The following is a 20,949-nucleotide window of genomic DNA, read 5'->3' as shown; positions in this document are numbered from 1 at the left end:
CACATCATTGGAATCACATTTGTACTGTTTACCTTAATTTGATTTGCAGCTGATAAAGTTACATTTATTTATTTATTTATTTATTTGATTTATATCCCGCTCATCTGGTAAATCTATACCACTCTGAGCGGCTAACAGGAACATATATACAATTATAATAAAATAAATTAAAAATCAATTAACAGAAAATGACAAAAATCATAAATAATTGCAAATAATAAATAGATAAAGAAGAGAAAAATAAATTAAGTTAGATTAGGTGCTGGCAGGAGGGAAGGCCTTGACATAGAGCCATGTTTTTAGTTGAGTTTTGAATGTACCCAGCGTAGGGGCCGCGCAAATCTCAGGAGGGAGATTGTTCCAAAGGCGAGGAGCCACCGCCGAGAAGGCCCGGTTTCGTGTCTTCTCCCTCCGGGCCTCCCTCGGCGTCAGGCTCCTCAGCCTCACCTCCTGGGTCGCGCGGGTGGTCCGGGTAGAACTTGGTGGGTGAAGGCGTTCCGCCAAGTATCGAGGTCCCAAACCGTTTAGGGCCTTATAAGTGAGCATTAAAACTTTGAAGTCAATACGGAAACGAATGGGCAGCCAATGCAGTCTAGCCAGGATAGGAGAAATGTGATGGAATTTTCTCCCTCTGGTAAGGAGTCTGGCTGCTGCATTCTGCACCATCTGGAGTTTCCGTATCAGCCTCAAAGGTAGCCCAGGACAATGGTTGAAAAATGTATCATGTATTAAAGAAATATGAAAACAGATTGTACATATTTTGCATTAGTTTCAGCTTGTCTGTATAAATTCACTGTTGCAAACTATTGAAGTACATCACAATAACAACTCTTTCCACAACATGTTGATTATGCATACATAAGCCCTGTACATTCTTTGAGTGGTAAGGCAAGTTAAATATTGTAATTGAAATAAGTTGATGTTTGTTTGGTTTTTGTTGCCAGGATGAAGAAGAAGCTGGTTTGCTAGAGCTTTTGAAATCCCAAATTTGTGATAATGCAGCATTGTATGCTCAAAAATATGATGAAGAATTTCAGCCTTATCTGCCCCGTTTTGTCACGGCAATCTGGAATTTATTAGTCACAACAGGTCAAGAAGTTAAATATGATTTGGTAAATATAACTGTTCTTCCTTCACCCAACTTGAAGTGACCTTTTCATGATACTTGTTTAAATTAGATAGTAAATTACCTGTTTCGTTTTCACTCTCTTGTAGTTGGTAAGTAATGCAATCCAGTTTCTGGCCTCAGTTTGTGAGAGACCTCATTACAAGCACCTATTTGAAGACCAGAATACACTGACAAGTATTTGTGAAAAAGTGATTGTTCCAAACATGGAATTTAGAGGTAAATCTTTCCTTTTTTAAACACCCCCCCCCCTAAAAAAAAAACCCACTGGAAACATCCAATAGATCCAATTATGAAAGAGAGGCAAAAGTCTCAGAATGTATTAATAATGTAGATTTATTCTGCTTTAAAACTTGTCCAACGCATTTCACCCTCAGTAGTATGTGGCTTTCTTCAGGGGCTATGTAAAGAAAGAAAGAGGGATAACGCATTGAATGAACAATATAACATATAATTGAATTTGACTATTATAAGGTCTGATCAACATGGTGTCTCTCTTTGTATAGCCCCTGAAGAAGGCCCTATGCTCTTCTGAAATGGGTTAGGCGGGGCTTGAAGTTGAATAAATCCTCATTCTTTATACATCCTGACACATTTACCTTTTTAAAGCAAATCTTGTTGGTTTCTTTATCTTCAGCAAGCAAAATTTGAGTTTTGAGCTGTGATAACTACAGGCTCTGTAAGTGGTAATATTTTGTCTCCAAATTTGTTAAATCTGTGAAGATAAATTCCTATTCTGTACTCTCAAAACTACCATTATGCTTAATATTTTTGTGCATTAATAGTATGTGATGAAATAATTCCAGTTTTTGTGGGAGTTCTCCTTCACTGACTATCAAAGCTTGATTTAGTTTGATTTTATTGAGAGACTGCAGTTATACTAATTGAATTTACCCATCTTTTTCATGCATAAAGCAGCTTCAGTCATAACATCCAATTAAGCTTTTGTTTTACAAATATAATGATGAAGTTTCATCAAGCTGGTTCTGACTTACTGACTCTACTGACAGGTAGAGAATACTCAGAAGTGGCATACCATTCCCTTCTTCCAGGGACACCATGGGACTGTGCAGTTTGCCCATGGCTCACACAGACTGGCTGTATTTGCCAGAAGCACAGTATGGAATTGAAGTGTGCCAACTTCTAGCTCCACAACCAGATACCTAAATTACTGAGCTATTCAACCAGCATTTTACAAAGGAGATCCCAAAGATGATCAGTGTCTGAAATTCTAATGATATTCAAGTGAGGTTTGTGTAACTTACTGTCATCTATTGACAAAATACTGTGACGCATCTTGGTTGCACGGTTGCAGCCATGGCACTCTGTGGCATCTTGTCAATGAGCTGTCACAAGTTCTGCAAACCTTACGCAAACACCAACAGAATTTTGGCCAGCAGTTTCTAATCCTGATTTGCACAGCACCTATAAATTATAATTTGCCAGTTAAGTTGAAATGGCTAACTATGGTTTGCCTCAGATGCAGTGAAACACCACACAAGAGGAAAGGAAAAAAGTACAGGAGTGTGGGGGTTCCTTCAAAGCTTGTTGGTAGAGTACTCAACCGTTTCCTGGTATTATCTGAAAGAACCCAAAGGTGTAAGCTCTTTGCTACTCCAAGCAGTCAATTTGTGACTATTCTGTAAAGAGTTGCTTAGGTTCTGCTACTTCTGATAGTTCAGCCACATTTTATCCTCAAGCAATTGGCCTGCACTCCATATTGTTAAAATTAGTTCACTGGCATGGCATGCACCCCCAGACCCTTCACGGTCAGAGAGTGTCAAAGAGACCAGTAGGGTTGGACATGAACACAAGCACTCATTTTGCCAACAACTAGGGACACTGCAGCTAGATCTAGCAGATGGCCCATAGGGACTTTACTCCATGCACTCTATCCTTGTGTCCTTCCAGTAGGCCCATTGCAAATATGCCATGGAGTGGTTCCTATTATATTTCTGGAGGAAGAGCCTTTCTCAAATCCATAGTCTTTTGCTGTTTAACACACCTCCAGATGGTTCAAATTAGTTCTAGTGGAGCCTCCCGCAGTTACTGTTCTTTACAAGGGGTGAGCATTGGGTGCCATCCCAACCACATACTCAGCTTCTCCCAATGGCCATTGTTGTGCTTTCACAACTTGCTTCAGCTGGTGCAGTCTCTGGAATTGTTGTCGAAGCAAGGTTTCACCATTGTGTGGTTCTTCCTTCTTGAAGAGCTGGGACAAGTGATGGGAGCTCACTCCATCGCATGGATTCAGTCTTACGACTGCTGGTCTTCTGACCCTTCAGCACAGTGGCTTCTGCGGTTTAACCCGCAGCGCCACCACTTCAGTCCTAGTAATTTCACAAAATAGTGCATATAGCTAATTTAAAATACTATTTTCAATAATATGTAATATTGAAATAATTGGTGGCTGATCTTTAAAATGATTCATGGACTGTTTTTTCTACAGCTGCTGATGAAGAAGCTTTTGAAGATAATTCTGAAGAATATATCAGAAGAGATTTGGAAGGATCTGGTAATCAGTTTTATGCTGCATAATTAAGTAGCATTGGATGACTTAAATAAGAGGAAACTCTAAAATTTTTGTAATTAGAAAATCTATATCTTCTCACCCTAGAATAATTGTATAAGCATACATTTACTGTATGTCCTTTAGGTTTTAGATAGAGTGGGCCCTCAACTTACAAACGGCCCTAGTTGCGAATGTTTCGGGTTACAAACCCGATCTCATAGGAAACTATAGACCCTACTTGCGAACGCGGAATCGAGTTACGAGCCAAAAAAAGGGAAAAGAAAAAATTCTGCGCCTAGTGGTAGGAACGGATTAAACAGCTTTGCATTAGTTCCTATGGGAACTAATGAATCGACTTGCGAACCGCACCTCGACTTAAGAACCAAAAACAGCTGGAACGGATTAAATGGTTTTCAGTGCATTCCTATGGAAAATGTTGATTCGAGTTACGAACTTTGCGGGTTACAAACAGACATCCAGAATGGCCTTCCCTCCAGTCAGTTAACTGATTTTTATTTTCTGTTTCCTGAACTATTCCATCTTGGCAATGTTTTTAGAAATAAGTGTTAAGTTTTGAGTTTTTGAAGGATTTTATTATGGTTGTTATACTGTTGTGTTTTTATTATGTATGTAAGCCGCCCCGAATAGACTTTGTCTAGGGGGGGGCGGGGTAAAAGTTTAATAAAAGTAAAGTAAGTAAAAGTAAGTCGAGGGCCCACTGTATGCCATGGGTTAGTGCATGGATTGGTAGGCTTTAGTTAGTACTCTGGATCATGTTCTTCTTGCCTTCTGTTTAATACCTCCTACTCATGGATTATTTTTAAAAATTAAAAATATAACAACAATGCTACAGGACTGTCATTATGTCAGGCTCTTCTATCAGGAGGAGACCTCAATGAATTGGTTAACTCTCTGTACTTGTAGCATAAGTGGAAATTACATGGTTACTGATCTTTAATGTGTGCAGTTTTTGTTCTAATCTACCTGTCAAAAGTTGTGTTCCATAGTATGATTTAGGCTCTTGCTCCTATGAACATTAGATAGCTTCCCTTATCCTTTTTTTCTTCAATTCCTCCCCAAAATGAATTCTTCATGTGATCATGCATATGGAGCTAGTTCAGGGGTCATATACAATCATGCACCTACCTTCACAACATGAGCTTCTGCAAATTTACATATAGCCACAGGTGTGGTTTTTTCCTTTGTTTTTTGTCACTGGGAGGGATTGAAAAATCTTCACTACCTTCCTCCATGGAAAGATCAGTCTGCACAAGATAGGGTAGAGGACAAATGAATGCTCTCTGTTCCTTCCCCCATAGATCCTCCTATGGGCTGCTTGTTTCCCAGCAGTAAGAGTAATCTGTAAATGATCTTTAGGGACAGAAGATGTTGGAATGAAGAATCTTCCATTTAGACTTTCCCTAAGCAGCTCTGATCAAGATTGTTGTTTCCTCATTGCTAATATAGCAATGAAGAAAGAACAATCTGCAGGAGAAATTCAGTAATAATTCAGGGGTGTCAGGTTGTCACACTTATGAGGTGGTACTTTGAGCTGCGGAAGGGCACATAGTACAAACATGCCTTATTCACTTCTCCACTCATTCTCTTCTCTTCTGCAGCTGTAATCTTCTTTCCTATTGTATATGGTATGTTCCAGTAGAGTGTCATAGAATTATAAAATACTGTACACTCAAATAAGGAAAACTTTTTATAAGGTTTTAGTGGTCCAGTAAAGATAGTATCTGATCTAAGATTTTGCTCCTGCTGAAGGGTCAGATGACTATTTTGTTTCAAAAGCAAAATACAGTTGGGTTGGATGTAATGAGCTGTTGAATTCTGTGTGACAGTATGGATTTATCTGGAGGCTCTAATGGGGCAAAGGACAGTGCCTGCAGGGAGCAGCTGTCTTTAGTGAATTTTCTGTTCTCCGAATGAATATATTTTATACAACCTTCAAATGTATTTTAAAATTTACTTTACTGTTAAAATTCTAAGGAAGCTAGTAGTATTTTGATACCCCTTATAGATTTTTAAAACCTTTATAAATGGGTTAGAATGACGATCATATCTTATTAGCCTATCTTGAATGATTTTAAGTATCTTTTACTTTTTGTGGACAGGGAAATATAAGTAACCATATTTTTCTCTGATTTATCGTACTGTAGTTTTGCTATGTTTGCTACATTTTTATGTGTACAAATAAACCATTTTTATCAAGTTTTTACTCCTGCATTAACTGCTAGGAGTACCTGTACTGGCTGAAATCCTCTTGCTTAGTGTGAGGCACATTGTAACATTCGGTCTGTTTTTTTCCCCAGTAAAAGAACTGTTCTTACTGCGCAGAGAATGGTGACAGGGACACTTTGTTTACCAGGGAGGAACAGACCCTAGATTATGAATAGGCTTACAACAAGCAAAATGATTTTGGCCACTGTAAGATTAATAGGGTGGCAGAAGTCTCTTTAACTAAATTTCTGTGTAAACTGGACTTGAACAATTCTTATCCACATGTGAGTTTGCACATGGTTTAGCAGTTTGCAGATGGTTCTTGAAATCCAAGAATAAACTACAGTATATTATTTGATTTTAACCTAACATGCATTGTATTTTTACTTCTGCTTATGGTGCAGATATTGATACCAGACGTAGAGCAGCCTGCGATCTTGTTAGAGGATTGTGCAAATTTTTTGAAGGACCCGTGACAGCGATCTTTTCTGGTTATGTTAACTCTATGCTCCAAGAATATGCAAAGAATCCATCTGTCAACTGGAAGCATAAAGATGCTGCTATTTATCTTGTAACATCTTTGGCATCAAAAGCTCAAACACAAAAGGTACTTGCATTGATTTTACAGGGAGTACAAGGTACAGTGGTGCCTCGCATAACGAGCGTACCGTTTAACGATGAATCCGCATAGCGATGCGGATTTTGCTATCGCTGATGCAATCGCACACCGATGTTTCCAATGGACGAAAATCGCTTTGCGACAATCGGTAAGCGTTTCGCTTACCAATTTTCGCATAGCGATTTTTAAAAAACAGCTGATCAGTGGTTCCAAAATGGCCGCCGGACGCCCAAAATGGCCGCGTGCAGCGTTTTCGCGCCCTGCCCTTGCTTACCGAGGGTGCGAAAATGGCGGCGCTATGGAGAAACTTCGCTGAATGGTGAGTTTGGGCCCCATTCGTTTAATGCGTTCCAATGGGTTTTTACTTTCCGTATAGCGATGTTTCTCCATAGCGACGGTTAATCCGGAACGGATTAACCTCGCTATGCGGGGCACCACTGTACTCTGTAACCTTTCAGGGATTTTAGGAGGTCATGTCAGGCAACTAAACTGCTAAATAATATAGGTGAGAAAAATTACTTTAAACGGATATATTTAGAATATTTCTACCAAAATTTTCATATTCTGTTTTTTTTAGTATACTTTATAATAGTTAGTCACCTGTTATAAGATATAAAATTGACATAAAAATCGCATGTAGGCTGTTCACCCCTTTAGCAAAACAGGGTATTTGTATCTCTAGTCATTGCTTTCAGATTTGCTCATAATAACTTCGATGCTTGCTTGAAGCAATGACCTGGCCTAGCTGTTCCACTTCGCTTAGTGGAGAAGGAAAGTATGTAAGCTGTCATTGTCTGGGGACTGACATGCCACAGTTTGGTGATTTCCTCCAGTTATGGTAAAATGGCTGTGATCAAATTTAAGGAGAAGCCTATGAGGTGGAGTATTTGACAATGTAGGGAAGTAAAGTTTCTGAACAGAGGCCAAGCTTTGTAATTTAAAGTGAGAGGGAATAAAGCTTTAGTTATTTGACAGTGCACATGTAGTCCATGTACTTGTTCAAAGGGAATGACTCCATGTGTGGATCACCATGGGTTTTTTTATTTCCTTAGCTTAACCCGTTCACTACATAACAGTTTCTTTCATTGAATGTCACCAAATGAAACTCAAATGCAATTATTAGCATAGTAGCCAAAGTTAAGCCCTGATTCCCAATTGGAAATCTAGTATTTTGAGAAAAGTGCTATCAGCAATAGTTATGTGACTGTTAAAATGGAACCAACTGCGCTGATTGAGTTCACTGATTTAACTCGCCTCATTGTTTGGAATGGCTTTTTAAAAAAGGGATTCAGTTGCATTGCTCATTACTTTTATGTACAGAAGGCAATTACAGAAACTTTATGATTTAGTCACAGTAAACACTTAAGTGGTGCATGTTTAAATAAGAGCTTTATTGTAAATTAAGCCAGAAATGATGTTTAAATGATCTTTTCCCCACCCAGCATGGAATAACACAAGCAAATGAACTTGTAAATCTGACTGAATTCTTTGTGAATCATATTCTACCAGACCTGAAGTCTCCCAATGGTACGTTTTGAGTTTTCTGTGGACAGTCTTTAGTATCTGTCTTTTAGGACCCACATAGATATGATGTGTAGGGAACACCTGGGGCTTTGTAACTGTAGTAATTGTCTATTGAAGACAGAACTTTGAAAGGCCGCCTCCTTCCTGCAGTACTTTCCCTTGCATATCCTCCAGACTTTCTATGAACAACTGGGATTGTCCATGGAGGTTTTTGTTTTGTTTTGAGTGATGCAGAAGACTGAAGAGGATGGGACTGAAATCCTGTTGCAGTAGCAGACATCCACTAGTGTAGCACTGGATAGAAGAATAACTTGTAACCAGTGTACCCTCTAATTTTCAGCCCCACTGGGTAGGGCTCCACATCTCTCTCTCTCTTGGGGCTACACTCCTGCATTCACATGCAGTTCTGCCCACCGCCATGCACTGGATTCCATCATGACTGGAACCTGTGCAATCACTGTGCAGAGAAGGAATAGAGCTGGGCGGAGGGAAGCGGAAATGAGTGCACACGTGTCCAGCTTAGCGGGAACCTTGCTTGTAACTTGTGTCATTCTGCAGTATGGCATCGTTTTCACACAGTTGGAAACTGTTAGTAGAGATGTCTTCTGCCGATAAAGTGAATATATTGAGAAATTTGGGGAATTCCTTAAAAGTTTTATATGTTTTAGTTTTATTTTTGTCTGCTGTAACAAATTGGTTTAACTTGTGACTTACCTTTTTTTTAAATAGTCAATGAATTTCCTGTGCTTAAGGCTGATGGCATCAAGTACATCATGATTTTTAGAAATCAAGTAAGTTCCATGATCCATCTGAGTTCTGAAATGCCCAGCTGAAATTTTTTTATAAGCATATTGCTTCATGTATGGAAAATATCCATATGCATTTATATGCATTGTTTTAGAATGTAGTCTGAATAACTGGAAAAGAGAAACTATCAATATTAGGTTTTCATTCCTTTTTTCAATATCTCTTGTTTTGATTAATGCAACAGTTAATATGGCTATATCTTACTTTTGTTTTCTATGTGTAATGCCTTTAAAAGTTGCCAGCTAATGTTTCCTCTGGATTTAATCTTCTAAAAGCCCAAAAATGTTTACTTCTCAGTGGCCCATGATCTTGGCTTAACAAAGTATGTGTCATTTTAAAAGCATACTATAGATGTGGTGAGATGTTTGTAATCTTCTATCTGCAAACCTTAAGTAAAGAAATTATAATTGTGTACATGTAACAAGTAGTGACCCAAAAATATAATACATAATTTCATTCAAATATTTCTGTTGTTATGCTCTGTTCGGTATTTCTGCTTTTAAAACCTTTTTACACACACTGTATATCTCTTTTGTAGGTACCCAAAGAACAACTTTTGGTCTCCATTCCTCTTCTAATAAACTACCTTCAAGCAGAAAGTATTGTGGTACATACATATGCAGCCCATGCCCTTGAAAGATTATTTACAATGAAAGGGCCTAATAATGCTACGTTGTAAGTTTATATCTGGTTATATGTATTACAATCCCCATCTATTTCTTTGCTTTTTCTTGCTCTGGTTAATTGCCTTGCCTTTCCTCCTTTTAGTGAATCATAAATCACTGTATCAATTCTGACTCTGATGCTGCATTTTTAAAGAACTTGGGCTTTGAATTGATTTGATCAGTTGTTTGGTTCTCAAGTCAACAGGGATTTAAGAAGTGGGGTTGGCATTCTCTGTGTGTTCCTTGCACTCTCATATATTATTTAATGCGTCATGCGTTCCTTCCAGTATTCAGTTATGATGAGGGTCTTGGTGAATGATTGTAAAAATACTGGAGTTTTTCAAGCGCTGTCTTTTCCTATACAGGATTACAGCTGCAGAGATGGCACCATATGTTGAAATGCTGTTAACAAACCTTTTCAAAGCTCTGACACTTCCAGGTTCATCAGAAAATGAATATATTATGAAAGGTAAGAGGCTATATTTAAAAGGGGAGAGTATGCTCTAATAAACACATCTGTCCTTCACTTTGCTGTTCTGACACTACCTTTTTTCAATTGGTGGTGTTAAGAAGAGCAACATCTTTGCATAGTTATTCTGCCCTTCCTCTGAATTAGCTTAATCTTTCCTCTGTGGTATCATCGTGTAGTCAAATCTGATCAATTCATAATGATGCAACTGTTTTTATGAGAATACCAATTTGATTATCCAAAGGTTTCTTCATTTGAATTAATTTGGGACTAGGCCTGGGTGAGAGGAGGGTAATTTTGTTTTTGTTGCTACTTTCTTTGAGCTACTGCAAAAAAAGGCAGAGGAGTATGAGTAGGTCCAGATTTACCTTCTGCCCACCTCTTTATCTAGAGCAGCCTCTGCAGCCTCATACCCTTCAGATGTGTTAGACTACAATGCATGTAATCCTCTAGTGACAGTGGCCATGCTGGCAGAGAGATTATGGGAATTGCTGTTAAATGCATCTCATAGGCACCAGGTTAAGAACTCAGAGATCTGCAGCACATTCTTGGAAAGTAAGCCGACAGTACTTTTAAAGTGTATTGTGACACTACCTACTTTGTTATCCTTTAGGTTGGCACCTGAACCCAGAATAAATGTAAAGACCTCTGATTTGTCTCTAGTTTATTTAAACATTTCTTTATTCAAAAGGATCTCAAATTCATGTTTGTGTGTGTATGTTTAAAAGTGTTAGCATATCTCTATGCATAAAAAATGTATCTTGTTTTTAGATACAGCCTACAAGGTTTAGTATTTTAAGCAGTTTGTAAAGATGTATAAAAGGGAATCCTTTCTGCCTTGAGTAATGTAAATCTCCTGAATTTGCAGCTATCATGAGAAGCTTTTCTCTGCTTCAGGAAGCTATCATTCCTTATATCCCTTCTCTCATCAATCAACTCACACAAAAATTGCTTGCAGTCAGTAAGGTAAATAAAAATACTGTATTTGTTCCCATATTCTGTTACCCTGTTGCTCTTATTTAGAGCATTGTTCTGTGTCTGTCACCTAACAATAGTTTGCTTTTTGGTTGCCTTCTTGGGGAACCAGGCTATGAGAAAAGAAAGATAGCTGGGCGGGAAGTAGCAGTTAAAGGAGTTAAACAGGTCTATTCAACTAATTCAGTGTTCGAGTTAAGCAAAATATGTGAGGAAAGGGACATGATAGCCTTGCCCTTCATTCATCATTCCACTCAATTAAAAATCAGAGGAGAGTCTCTTGTATTCATGAAGGATGTCCACATGAGCTTTAAATCAGAATTTCTGAATTAAGTTTAAACAAAATTAAGTTCATCAAATTACGCTCTACCATAATTGAAGATGTTGAATTTTGTAGCATTCAATAAAATTATCTTCACGCTATCTATTTTCAACAAATAAAAACCTTGTTGTAAGAAGTACAGTGGTGCCTCGCTTAGCGATTGCCTCGCTTAATGATGTATTCGCTTAGCGATTAGGTTTTAGGAGCAAACTTGCGCTCCGTTTAGCGATGTTTCCAATGGGAAAATTTTGCATAGCAAAGTTTGAGACCATGCCACGCATAGCGATGACAGTTTGGGTCCCCCTGTTTCGCTTAGCGATGTCCTTTTTCGCTATTTTTAAAGTGTCTTAAAATGTTCAAAAACTTTAAAATGCTTGGAATCGTTAGTGCTCCTTGTAAAACCTTTGCAAACTTGAGTTGGCTTTGTTCTGAGTCTTCGTTAATTTTTGGTGAATTTTTCCCCCATTGGAATGCACTGAAATAGTCTAGAGGGTAGGGTATTTTATCTAACTTGAATGTCAATTGAAGAATCACCACTTGTGGTTAGCTAGAGCAGTTCACATAGAATTTATTTTGAAAAGGACACAGTCTCTGGAGTACAATGTATGCAATAATAACTGTATTTCCTCCTCTGAAATCTAGGCTTCATGTCATTCCTGTCCGAGTTAGATAAAAACTTGTTAGGTAGTAAGCTTGTGAATGGGGCTTACAAATATTCAGCTTTTTTTGGGGGGGGAGTGAAGGATGCTATGTTCAGCAAATTGTACATTGATATGTAAATTATATAGCTTCAGTCTCAATTATGAAACATAATACACATCTCAGAGGAGGGCCATGAGAATTCAAGATGTAATTCTTGCCAAATAGAGGACAGATATGGTTATTTATAGCCCTTGGTAGAACCTGTATCAAAATCTGTCTGCTCTTCTATGAGGAGAATGGGTTTCCTATGTTCTTTGCATGTTCTGTGTAATGATTGTTGCTGTTTGTATTAGGAGATCCCTCCCTGCTTTACTCAGCCTACAACTAACTACTCTCATTTTGTTTCTAGAACCCAAGCAAGCCTCACTTTAATCATTACATGTTTGAATCAATTTGCTTGTCGATAAGGATAACTTGCAAAACAAATCCCACTGCTGTTGGAAGCTTTGAAGATGCTTTGTTTATGGTATTCACGGAAATTCTGCAAAACGACGTGCAAGGTATAAGTAGCTGGATTCCCCAGACAATGATGTGTATTACATTGGTGGATGATTGGGATACTGTGTAGAGCAGCGGTCCCCTACCTTTTTGGGACTGCAGACCGGCTGAGCCTCTGAGGAAGACGGGGCAACCCTCCACGCTTGCGCAGGTGCTCTCGCGGGCGCATGCACAAAGCAGTGGGGCAGCGTGCGTGTGCCCGCCAGCACCGGCATGAGCGCTCTTCCACCCCTTCATGCATGTGCAGGAGTGTCTGCATGCCCGCCCACCCCTTTACGCAGGTGCTCGGGCGGGCATGCATGAAGGAGTGGGGCTCGCTCGCACTGGTGTGTGTGTGTGCAAAGCAGCTGTGGGGAGGGGAGTGCGTGCGGGGGGTGGGAGGTCTGTCTCCGTGGCCCAGTCTGGCTCAGGCCACAGACCAGCACCAGGTCGCGGACCAGGGGTTGACGACCTCTAGTGTAGAGTATTATAGTTAAAAGGGTGCATAACTTATACCATTGCTCCTTTTAATCAGGAGTATTTACAGATCATCTCCCTGTAACCAACTCTTCCCTTCTGTTGCTATACAAAGTATAGCTAAAAGAAACATTCTGAGTGTAGTTTCATTTATTTAGGTAGTGTTTTTAGCCCAAATCTTCTTGTCTTAAAGACCTGAGGGGAACACACATGGTGTAGAATTTTCCTCCGCACCATTCAAAACTGTAATTTAGAACTAAGAATAAGTCCAATCATTTAAATAAATGGGACTTTGATCTCAGAACTCCCTTGTGTCCATAACCCACAAACTGTCGTGAAAGGGGCAGAGAGGGCTGTCCCACACATACTATGTTTTCTCTTTGACACTGTTAGAACATTCAGGCACCCTCCTGGTAGATTACTAGTCCGTAATATAAACTGTTTTGCCCTTTCAACAGAATTCATTCCCTATGTGTTTCAAGTGATGTCTCTACTTCTGGAGATGCATAAAAATGACATCCCATCATCCTACATGGCCTTATTTCCACATCTGCTTCAGCCAGTGTTGTGGGAGAGGTCAGGAAACATTCCTCCTCTGGTGAGACTCCTTCAGGCCTACTTGGAAAGAGGCTCCAGTACGATAGCAAATGCTGCAGCTGACAAAATCGTATGTATAATTTGGTTGCAATGCTAGATGTTTATACTTGCTTCATTTTAAGAAAATGAGATGAGGGAATTATCCTGTGTTAGCAGGTATCAAAATGAACAAAACTCTTTTCACTCGTATTCTCGAAGGCTTTCATGGCCGGAATCTGACGGTCGTTGTGGGTTTTTCGGGTTCTTTGGCCGTGTTCTGAAGGCTGTTCTTCCTGACGTTTCGCCAGTCTCTGTGGCCGGCATCTTCAGCGGACTGGAGTAGCACTCTGTGCTCAGTCCTACTCCTGTGTTCTGAAGATGCTGGCCACAGAGACTGGCGAAACATCAGGAAGAACAACCTTCAGAACATGGCCAAAGAACCCGAAAAACTCAGAACAACCATCTTTTCACTCACTTTTAGACTTCAGGTTTGTAATTAAATCTGGTTTGTGAGTAGCTGTGAAACTTATTTAGGCATAGTTACTGTTACTGAAGAAAAATACCTGTTCCAGACTGCAGTTAGCCATAGACTTTATGAATTCAGGGATTACAGTCTGCAGGAATTCCCTGGTGGCTTTAATCAAGCAATCAAAGGCCAGACAGTGTTTTCATGTTTTTATTGAATTCGTGAATGTTGCTGACTTTAACTGAATTCATTTATTCAGACTCCAGTAGCCACTTTTGTCCTGTAGAGAAAACAGGGAAAGGGATGGTGATAGGGAAGTTCTTAGATCAGGATCTTAGTCAATTGAAGAAAACTTTAATGTTATGCAAAAGTTGGTTGTTGTGGGTTTTTTAGGCTCTTTAGCCGTGTTCTGAAGGTTGTTCTTCCTAACATTATGCCAGTCTCTGTGGTTGGCATCTTCAGAGGACAGCACTCTGCTCTGGTGTAGTTTACTTGGGAGTGAGGTATTTATGGCTGCGAGATAGGCTTTTGCCCTATTCAGGAGATGGGTGACCAGTGTGTCCTGCCGTGGGTGTATTGTTGTGATAAGGAGAAGAGACCATCTGTCACTGTGATTGATGGGTGCCACCAACTGGTCTCCTGTGTGCAGAGATCCCCGGTCCCGGCGGTTGAGCAGAGGTCGCCAACCTTTTGCATGCTGTATTTTTCAGAGCTAGAAGCCAAGTTTTGTTGAGTTTCAAACTTTCCTCTTTTTTGTTGAAGTTCTGCTGGTGCCTGTGTACCCCAGTGGCCTCCCTGTGCCGTCTGACGTAATGATTGCTGGTGTTGTCCAGTATTTCAGTATTTTGAAATAGAATTTCATGTCAATTGTTTCAGGGCATGTTCAACTACAACCAGGTTTTTCTGGTTGTTTTAGTCAGCAGTGTCTCTCATGTTCTTTGATTCTGGTGTGGATGCTTCGTTTTGTGGTTCCAATGTATATCTGGCCACAACTGCAAGGTATCCGGTATACTCCTGTAGTGGTGAGGGGGTCTCTTCTGTCCTTTACCGACCATAACATTTGTTGTATTTTTGTGGTGGGCTTGAATACTGTTTGTAGGTTGTGTTTTTTCAAATGTTTCCCCATGCAATCCGTGACCCTTTTGATTTATGGCAGAAATACTTTACTTGTGGGGTGGGTGGTTTTCTTCCTCAGCTTGGTATTGTTTTCCTGGTTTGATGGCTCTTGCAATATCATTTTTGGAGTAGCCATTTGCCTGTAGGGCCCAATTCAGATGGTTGAGTTCAGTGCTGAGAAACTGAGCTTCACAGCTCCGACCTGCACGGTCCACCTCTTTTTAGCTGTGGGTGGTGGCTGGAATTTTTGTGTAGGTACTGGTCTGTGTGGGTGGGTTTTCTGTAGACCTTGTGTCCCAGTCGGAGGTCAGTCAAACTTTATGCAAAAGTTCTTTATTAATAAAGTCAGTGCACCGAGTCCAGCTCAATCGTGAGAAAACTATCAAATGTACTTCCATTCTATTACATAGGCATCAAATATAATTGCTAACAGAGGATCACTAATCAACACAAGTATTTATTATGTAGGAACATGTAAGTTTCTTGCTCCCCCAATAGCCTTGCATTTTTCTAAGTGTAGCATGACATTCATTTTCGCCCTTATCTGCTCTAGCTGAGGTATACATCCCTGCCTTTGACCTTGTGCACACAATAATTGTACCTTGCATTTCTCCACAGAACAAACTTTATTGTACTCAGCTCAGTGCCTCTTCCAACTAAGCCAGAGGCCAGTATTTAAAGAATACAGCAGTGCAACTAATTTTTTAAGAGTTACGTGTAATGAGAAATCTTTTATTACATTGGTTAGACATCTGTGCTTTAATACAGTGGTTCTTAACCTTTGTTACTCGGATGCTTTTGAACTGCAACTCCCAGAAACCCCTGTCAGGACAGCTGGTGGTGAAGGCTTCTGGGAGTTGCAGTCCAAAACCCCTGAGTAACCCAAGGTTAAGAACCAGTGCTTTAATACATAGCAATAGAATATTGAATTTTATTTCCAATTTCCTCATCAGTGGGCAGAGTTAAGGATTGTGGAGTTGCAAAGGATTATAGGTATGGTCATCTCTGCCCATTAGATTTTGTAAAGCAAGCCTCCCGAGAAAGCTACCAAACTCATAATCTCTTGTAGCTCCTACAGAGCTGAGCCCAACCTGCCCATTTACCTTATCTTTTCCTCGGGAGGAAAATGGCTGTCAGAGTCTGTATTCATTTGTAAGAACATAAAAACACCTTTCAGGACTTTCCTAGCTTGATTGAAGCCCCAGGAAATCTGGCTGGGGTATTCCTACAGGCGGTAGGCCACAAATTGCAAGAATCCCATCTCTAACTGAAGTCCCATCAGGTTATATCCAGAAACATTATATGTAATTTTTACTGTATTTAACTAAAATACTGTTCAGCAAATTCAAAGGACTCCTTGGGTATTTTGCTTTGATAATCATTATCATCAGATTTCCTCTTGGGGAAATCTGCCTGTACTTTTATTGGGAGTAAGCACTAAGCAAATACTATTTTTTTTTTGTCTTCCCTTAATTTACAGCCTGGACTCTTAGGTGTATTTCAGAAACTGATTGCTTCTAAACTCAATGATCATCAGGGATTCTACCTTCTTAACAGTATTATAGAACACATGCCTCCGTGAGTATAAAAATAAGAAATTCAAGTTTTGCTGAAACTGGTTTGCTTGCTTCTAGATTTCTAATGGTACTGACTCAGAATATATTGAAAGGAAGTTATTACATGCTCTTAATGAAGTAGTTATGCTGAAATAGTATTGTGGACCTGAATAACTAGGCTCTGCACTTTTTTGTTTGTTTTTAGTGAATCCATTGATCAGTACAGGAAACAAATTTTCATCTTGCTGTTCCAAAGACTTCAGAATTCCAAAACAACAAAATACATTAAAAGTAAGCTCTTATCAGTGACTCTGTGGTGTAGACAAAGCTTGAACATGGTTGGCTTAGTATACGTAGGATCAGAAAATCCAACTTTTTAAAATATTAAATAGGAAGCACATAACATGTAAGAGTGAATTTAGAGGCAAAGGGAGGGGCTTAGGGCTACCAGTTGAGATGCATATCAGGTTATGAGGATGGGACTGGTGAGGGTCTGTGGTGGAGTCAACCTCTACAGTAATGTAGGGGGTGGAAATAAATTTTGCAGATTCTTAGTAATAACAGTACAGAGCATTTTTAACTGTTTGGTGTTTGTGTTTATGGAAGGAAATAGATTGTGCCTTGTACTATATTACAAGTGTATTTTACAGCTTTTAATTTCTTCTTTTCCTTTTGATAGGTTTCTTAGTGTTTATCAACTTGTACTGTGTAAAATATGGTGCAATAGCACTTCAAGAAATATTTGACAGTATACAGCCCAAGTTAGTATCTCTTTAAAATTTCCATTTTTTCAATACCTAGAATAGTTAGTTATTTGCTGTATTCTTAGAGCCAGTATTCCAGGCTATGGGGCTTAGGGCTGAAAGAACATTTGCAGCACAAACTATCTTACAGTAAGGGATTTGTGGTTATGTTATAGTCGAGCTTAGCTGGAGCATTTTATATAAAAAACAACCAAACCCAATGTAACATTTTTGCCTCCACCCACTTAAAGTAATTTAGGGGCTTGCCACAGCCCATTTGGCCCTCCTAGTCACTTGCTGTCATGAAGGTTGAGATATGTGGAGACCTTACATTGTAAATATATTTGAGTATTCAGCTCAGAGAAAATCTTTATGTCCAAACATCAGAGTACAGTTATCCTTCACGCACTGTTTTTCTTTCCTGTACTCAGTGTATTTCATATAATTTCATTCTCTCACTAAGGGTAGACTACTGGCAGATTAATTTGTTCAGATTGTGAATCATCTGTGTCCAAGCTTTACTTAGTAATACAGTAAATGTCTTATTCAGATATCCACTACAGTAAGATTAAATTGATTTATTTTGCCAAATAACAGGATGTTTGGAATGGTTTTAGAGAAAATTATAATACCAGAAATACAGAAAGTATCTGGACAAGTAGAAAAGAAAATCTGTGCAGTTGGCATCACAAAAATACTCACAGAATGTCCTCCTATGATGGACACAGAATACACAAAGCTGTGGTAAGTGTATCTCCTTCTTTGACAAAAGCTAATAATTGAAAGTGTACCTTACTATAGTATTGCTAAGAAATACCTCATTTTTAAAGAACTGTTGTTAATTTTAATTAAATGTAATAGATTTTGATTTTAAGCCTGCAGTACCATGTTTGGTCACTAGATTAAAACCTGCAAATAGATTTGCAGTCAGTAGTTTGAAGCCAGGAAGGGAGTATAAGTCTTCCTTCAAAAACACAGGGGTTAGAAGTGCCAGACACCCTTGTAGTTCAAAATCTGTCTATAACTCTTATGCCCCGAAAACATAACTACAGAATAAACTGTTGATTAGCATACATGCACACACACACACAAACAGAATAGTTCTCTGTATACGCATGAAAGGTCCTTATGACCCCCGATCTAGAGGTTGAATTGGAGATATCGTGTTTGGGGGCAAGTAGACCACTTCAACACCTTCAGTGTTGAACTCGTGCCCCTGGTTCTGGGTGGCCAGAGAAACTGAACTTTAGTTGAATATTTATTTATTGGGAAAAAATCCATGTATAACCAAAACAATGCTGCTCAGATCCATGCAATTCAAGGCAGAAGTGTACTCTGAAAGACAGAATTATAGGACTGTCCCCTTCCCTGTAGTAATGTGGACTAGGCAGCCCCATTCCTCAAGAGGTTTTAGGGTGCACCATGATAGTGAGCATCCCTAAGGATTGTTGCAGCCAAAGCTTCACTCAAATGGGGTGGGCACAGTGTGTCCAATTCTGATGCGTCTTAATTTTGATTGAAGATTCATAATGCTTGTGCTACTTTTATTTCTGCTCTGAACTTGGATAGCCCTCTGCAAAACAAGTTGACGGTAGTTGTCTCTCATTTTTAGGACACCCCTTCTTCAGGCCCTTATTGGCCTCTTTGAATTGCCTGAAGATGATACTCTTCCAGATGAAGAACACTTTATTGATATAGAAGATACACCAGGATACCAGACTGCATTCTCTCAGCTTGCCTTTGCTGGAAAAAAAGAACACGACCCAGTGGGCCAAACTGTGAATAATCCAAAAATCCATCTTGCACAGTCTCTTCATAAGTTATCTACTGCATGTCCTGGCAGGGTAAGTTACTTTAATTTGTAGCAGTGATGATATGAACAGGGATGACATATTTGTCTTCTCTTATTTTAGATGGTCAAAATTCATTGACTGGTTTGTGTATGTGTTTTAAGTGTGTGCTTGAGCAGTTCTTCATCTTCAGTTCATGTGCGTAAAACTACTTTATGTTGAATGGAGTCATGTTATACATTGCAGTGGTTGGAATGCCAGTGTGTGATGAGTGATTTCTATGAGTGTGCTTCATTGTTAGATTTCTGATTCTGAAATAATTCAGTGCGCTAAACTGAGAGATAGGGGAAATTATCTTTTGGACCACAATTCTCAGAATCACATGGTGAACTTTTAGTTAGTAGGCTGATTAATCTCAATCTGTGTTACAAAGACCTACCCAGCTTCTCTCCCCCAATCATCTGCCCCAGCTACTCAAGAAGGAAGGTAAGAGTTGTTGCTCCCTCCACTTGAGACTGATAGAATTTTCTAGCTTTGTGGTTTCTGGATTGGGAAACAGTTAACCTTGGACAAGTGTACATGTCATTTCTGCCTTTTCTCAACTTCAGAGTTGCCATTCCCTAGCCCTGACAGCTTTGTGTTACCATCACTCTCAGGGGTTAAGGGACTATGAGAAATATAGGTACGCTGCTCCATAACGGTTATAAATGTGAAATGCAAACTGTACCAGCACTTTTTATTATTTATAGTGATTGTATCAAAGTGACTAGGCACAGACAAATAACAGCAAAGTGAAGCTATTATGTAAATGTGTTAGGTGGTGTGCATCTCAGTTAACGCATTAGGACTGAAGGAAACTAGATTTCTGTATTATAGGTATTACTGGATTACTGTTGTGCAAAAATGCTGTAAATTGAATAAATATACTGTTTTGTATTTGAAGGTTCCCTCAATGCTGAGCACTAGCCTGAATGCAGAAGCACTGCAATTTCTTCAAGGATACTTACAAGCAGCAAGTGTAACATTACTCTGACATTTTTATTTTGCGGGGAGGCGAATCTGTGTTGTGTCAAAGAACACTGATATTGACTCTCTTCTAAACAAAGCTCGGACAGAATGAAACGAGTTGCTACTTCAAAACACATCACTGAATTATTGCTTGATGCAGAAGCTAAATGATATTTTGTTCATGTGATCATATGTAAAGGAGCAGGTGACTTTCCCATTCCAAGTTTGCTTTAAAGGGAATAGTAATAAGAGTTCACTATTTGGAATTGATTGGAGTTCTACATCTGCAGTGTTTGAGTAACATTTTAAAATGTATAAAGTACTGGCTGCGAACTCAAGTGTCACTAGTTTTTTTTTCCAGTTTGTCATTTGTATTTCTTTTTTGTGTCTTTACAATTTATCTGAATTGTGAATAAATAAGCTCTTGTTTAAAGTATCTGTGTAGCAATCTATGTCTTACTGTGGTGGACTTGTTTGCAGAAAAAAGCTGCCAATTCCATACCTTACCCAGTAATTCTAACTTGGTTTTCCTCTTGAACTTTGCCCCTACACCATTAGGATAACATGTTCTGACTGCCTTTGGTATACATTGTCATAGCAATACTTTAATACAGTATCTTAATTTTTTAGGAGATGCACTGCTATGAATCTAGCTGAAAATTCTTCATGTTAAACAGTTGCATAGGGCCATGTTAACTTTTTGTAAGAACTACACCTTTTAATAGATTTACCAGTGCGGCTTAATATCAAGCCACAAAGCACATGATGGATTTTCTCTGGAAGAAAAATAAAA

At 39.1% G+C, this 20,949-nt stretch overlaps 1 protein-coding gene across 2 annotated transcripts in view; it reads left to right on the top strand.

Annotated features, from left to right (window-relative positions):
- Positions 1-20,592, top strand: part of CSE1L (chromosome segregation 1 like) — a 34,032-nt gene extending 13,440 nt beyond the window's left edge. For both annotated transcript variants that reach the window (XM_020779464.3, XM_072996869.2), the window contains exons 9-25: positions 945-1,112; positions 1,216-1,345; positions 3,576-3,641; positions 6,269-6,471; positions 7,926-8,010; positions 8,737-8,798; positions 9,353-9,489; positions 9,845-9,948; positions 10,817-10,914; positions 12,297-12,447; positions 13,360-13,568; positions 16,540-16,637; positions 16,821-16,906; positions 17,295-17,376; positions 17,956-18,102; positions 18,971-19,202; positions 20,092-20,592. In XM_020779464.3, coding sequence (XP_020635123.2) covers positions 945-1,112; positions 1,216-1,345; positions 3,576-3,641; positions 6,269-6,471; positions 7,926-8,010; positions 8,737-8,798; positions 9,353-9,489; positions 9,845-9,948; positions 10,817-10,914; positions 12,297-12,447; positions 13,360-13,568; positions 16,540-16,637; positions 16,821-16,906; positions 17,295-17,376; positions 17,956-18,102; positions 18,971-19,202; positions 20,092-20,181 — 2,148 coding nt within the window. In that variant the 3' untranslated portion in view covers positions 20,182-20,592. The remainder of the gene's footprint in view (positions 1-944; positions 1,113-1,215; positions 1,346-3,575; positions 3,642-6,268; positions 6,472-7,925; positions 8,011-8,736; positions 8,799-9,352; positions 9,490-9,844; positions 9,949-10,816; positions 10,915-12,296; positions 12,448-13,359; positions 13,569-16,539; positions 16,638-16,820; positions 16,907-17,294; positions 17,377-17,955; positions 18,103-18,970; positions 19,203-20,091) is intronic.
- Positions 20,593-20,949: the final 357 nt, after the last annotated feature.

Source organism: Pogona vitticeps, chromosome 4 (genome assembly GCF_051106095.1).
Source record: "Pogona vitticeps strain Pit_001003342236 chromosome 4, PviZW2.1, whole genome shotgun sequence".
NCBI classification, from domain to species: Eukaryota; Metazoa; Chordata; class Lepidosauria; order Squamata; family Agamidae; genus Pogona; species Pogona vitticeps.
This window is presented reverse-complemented; position numbering and strand designations above follow the sequence as displayed.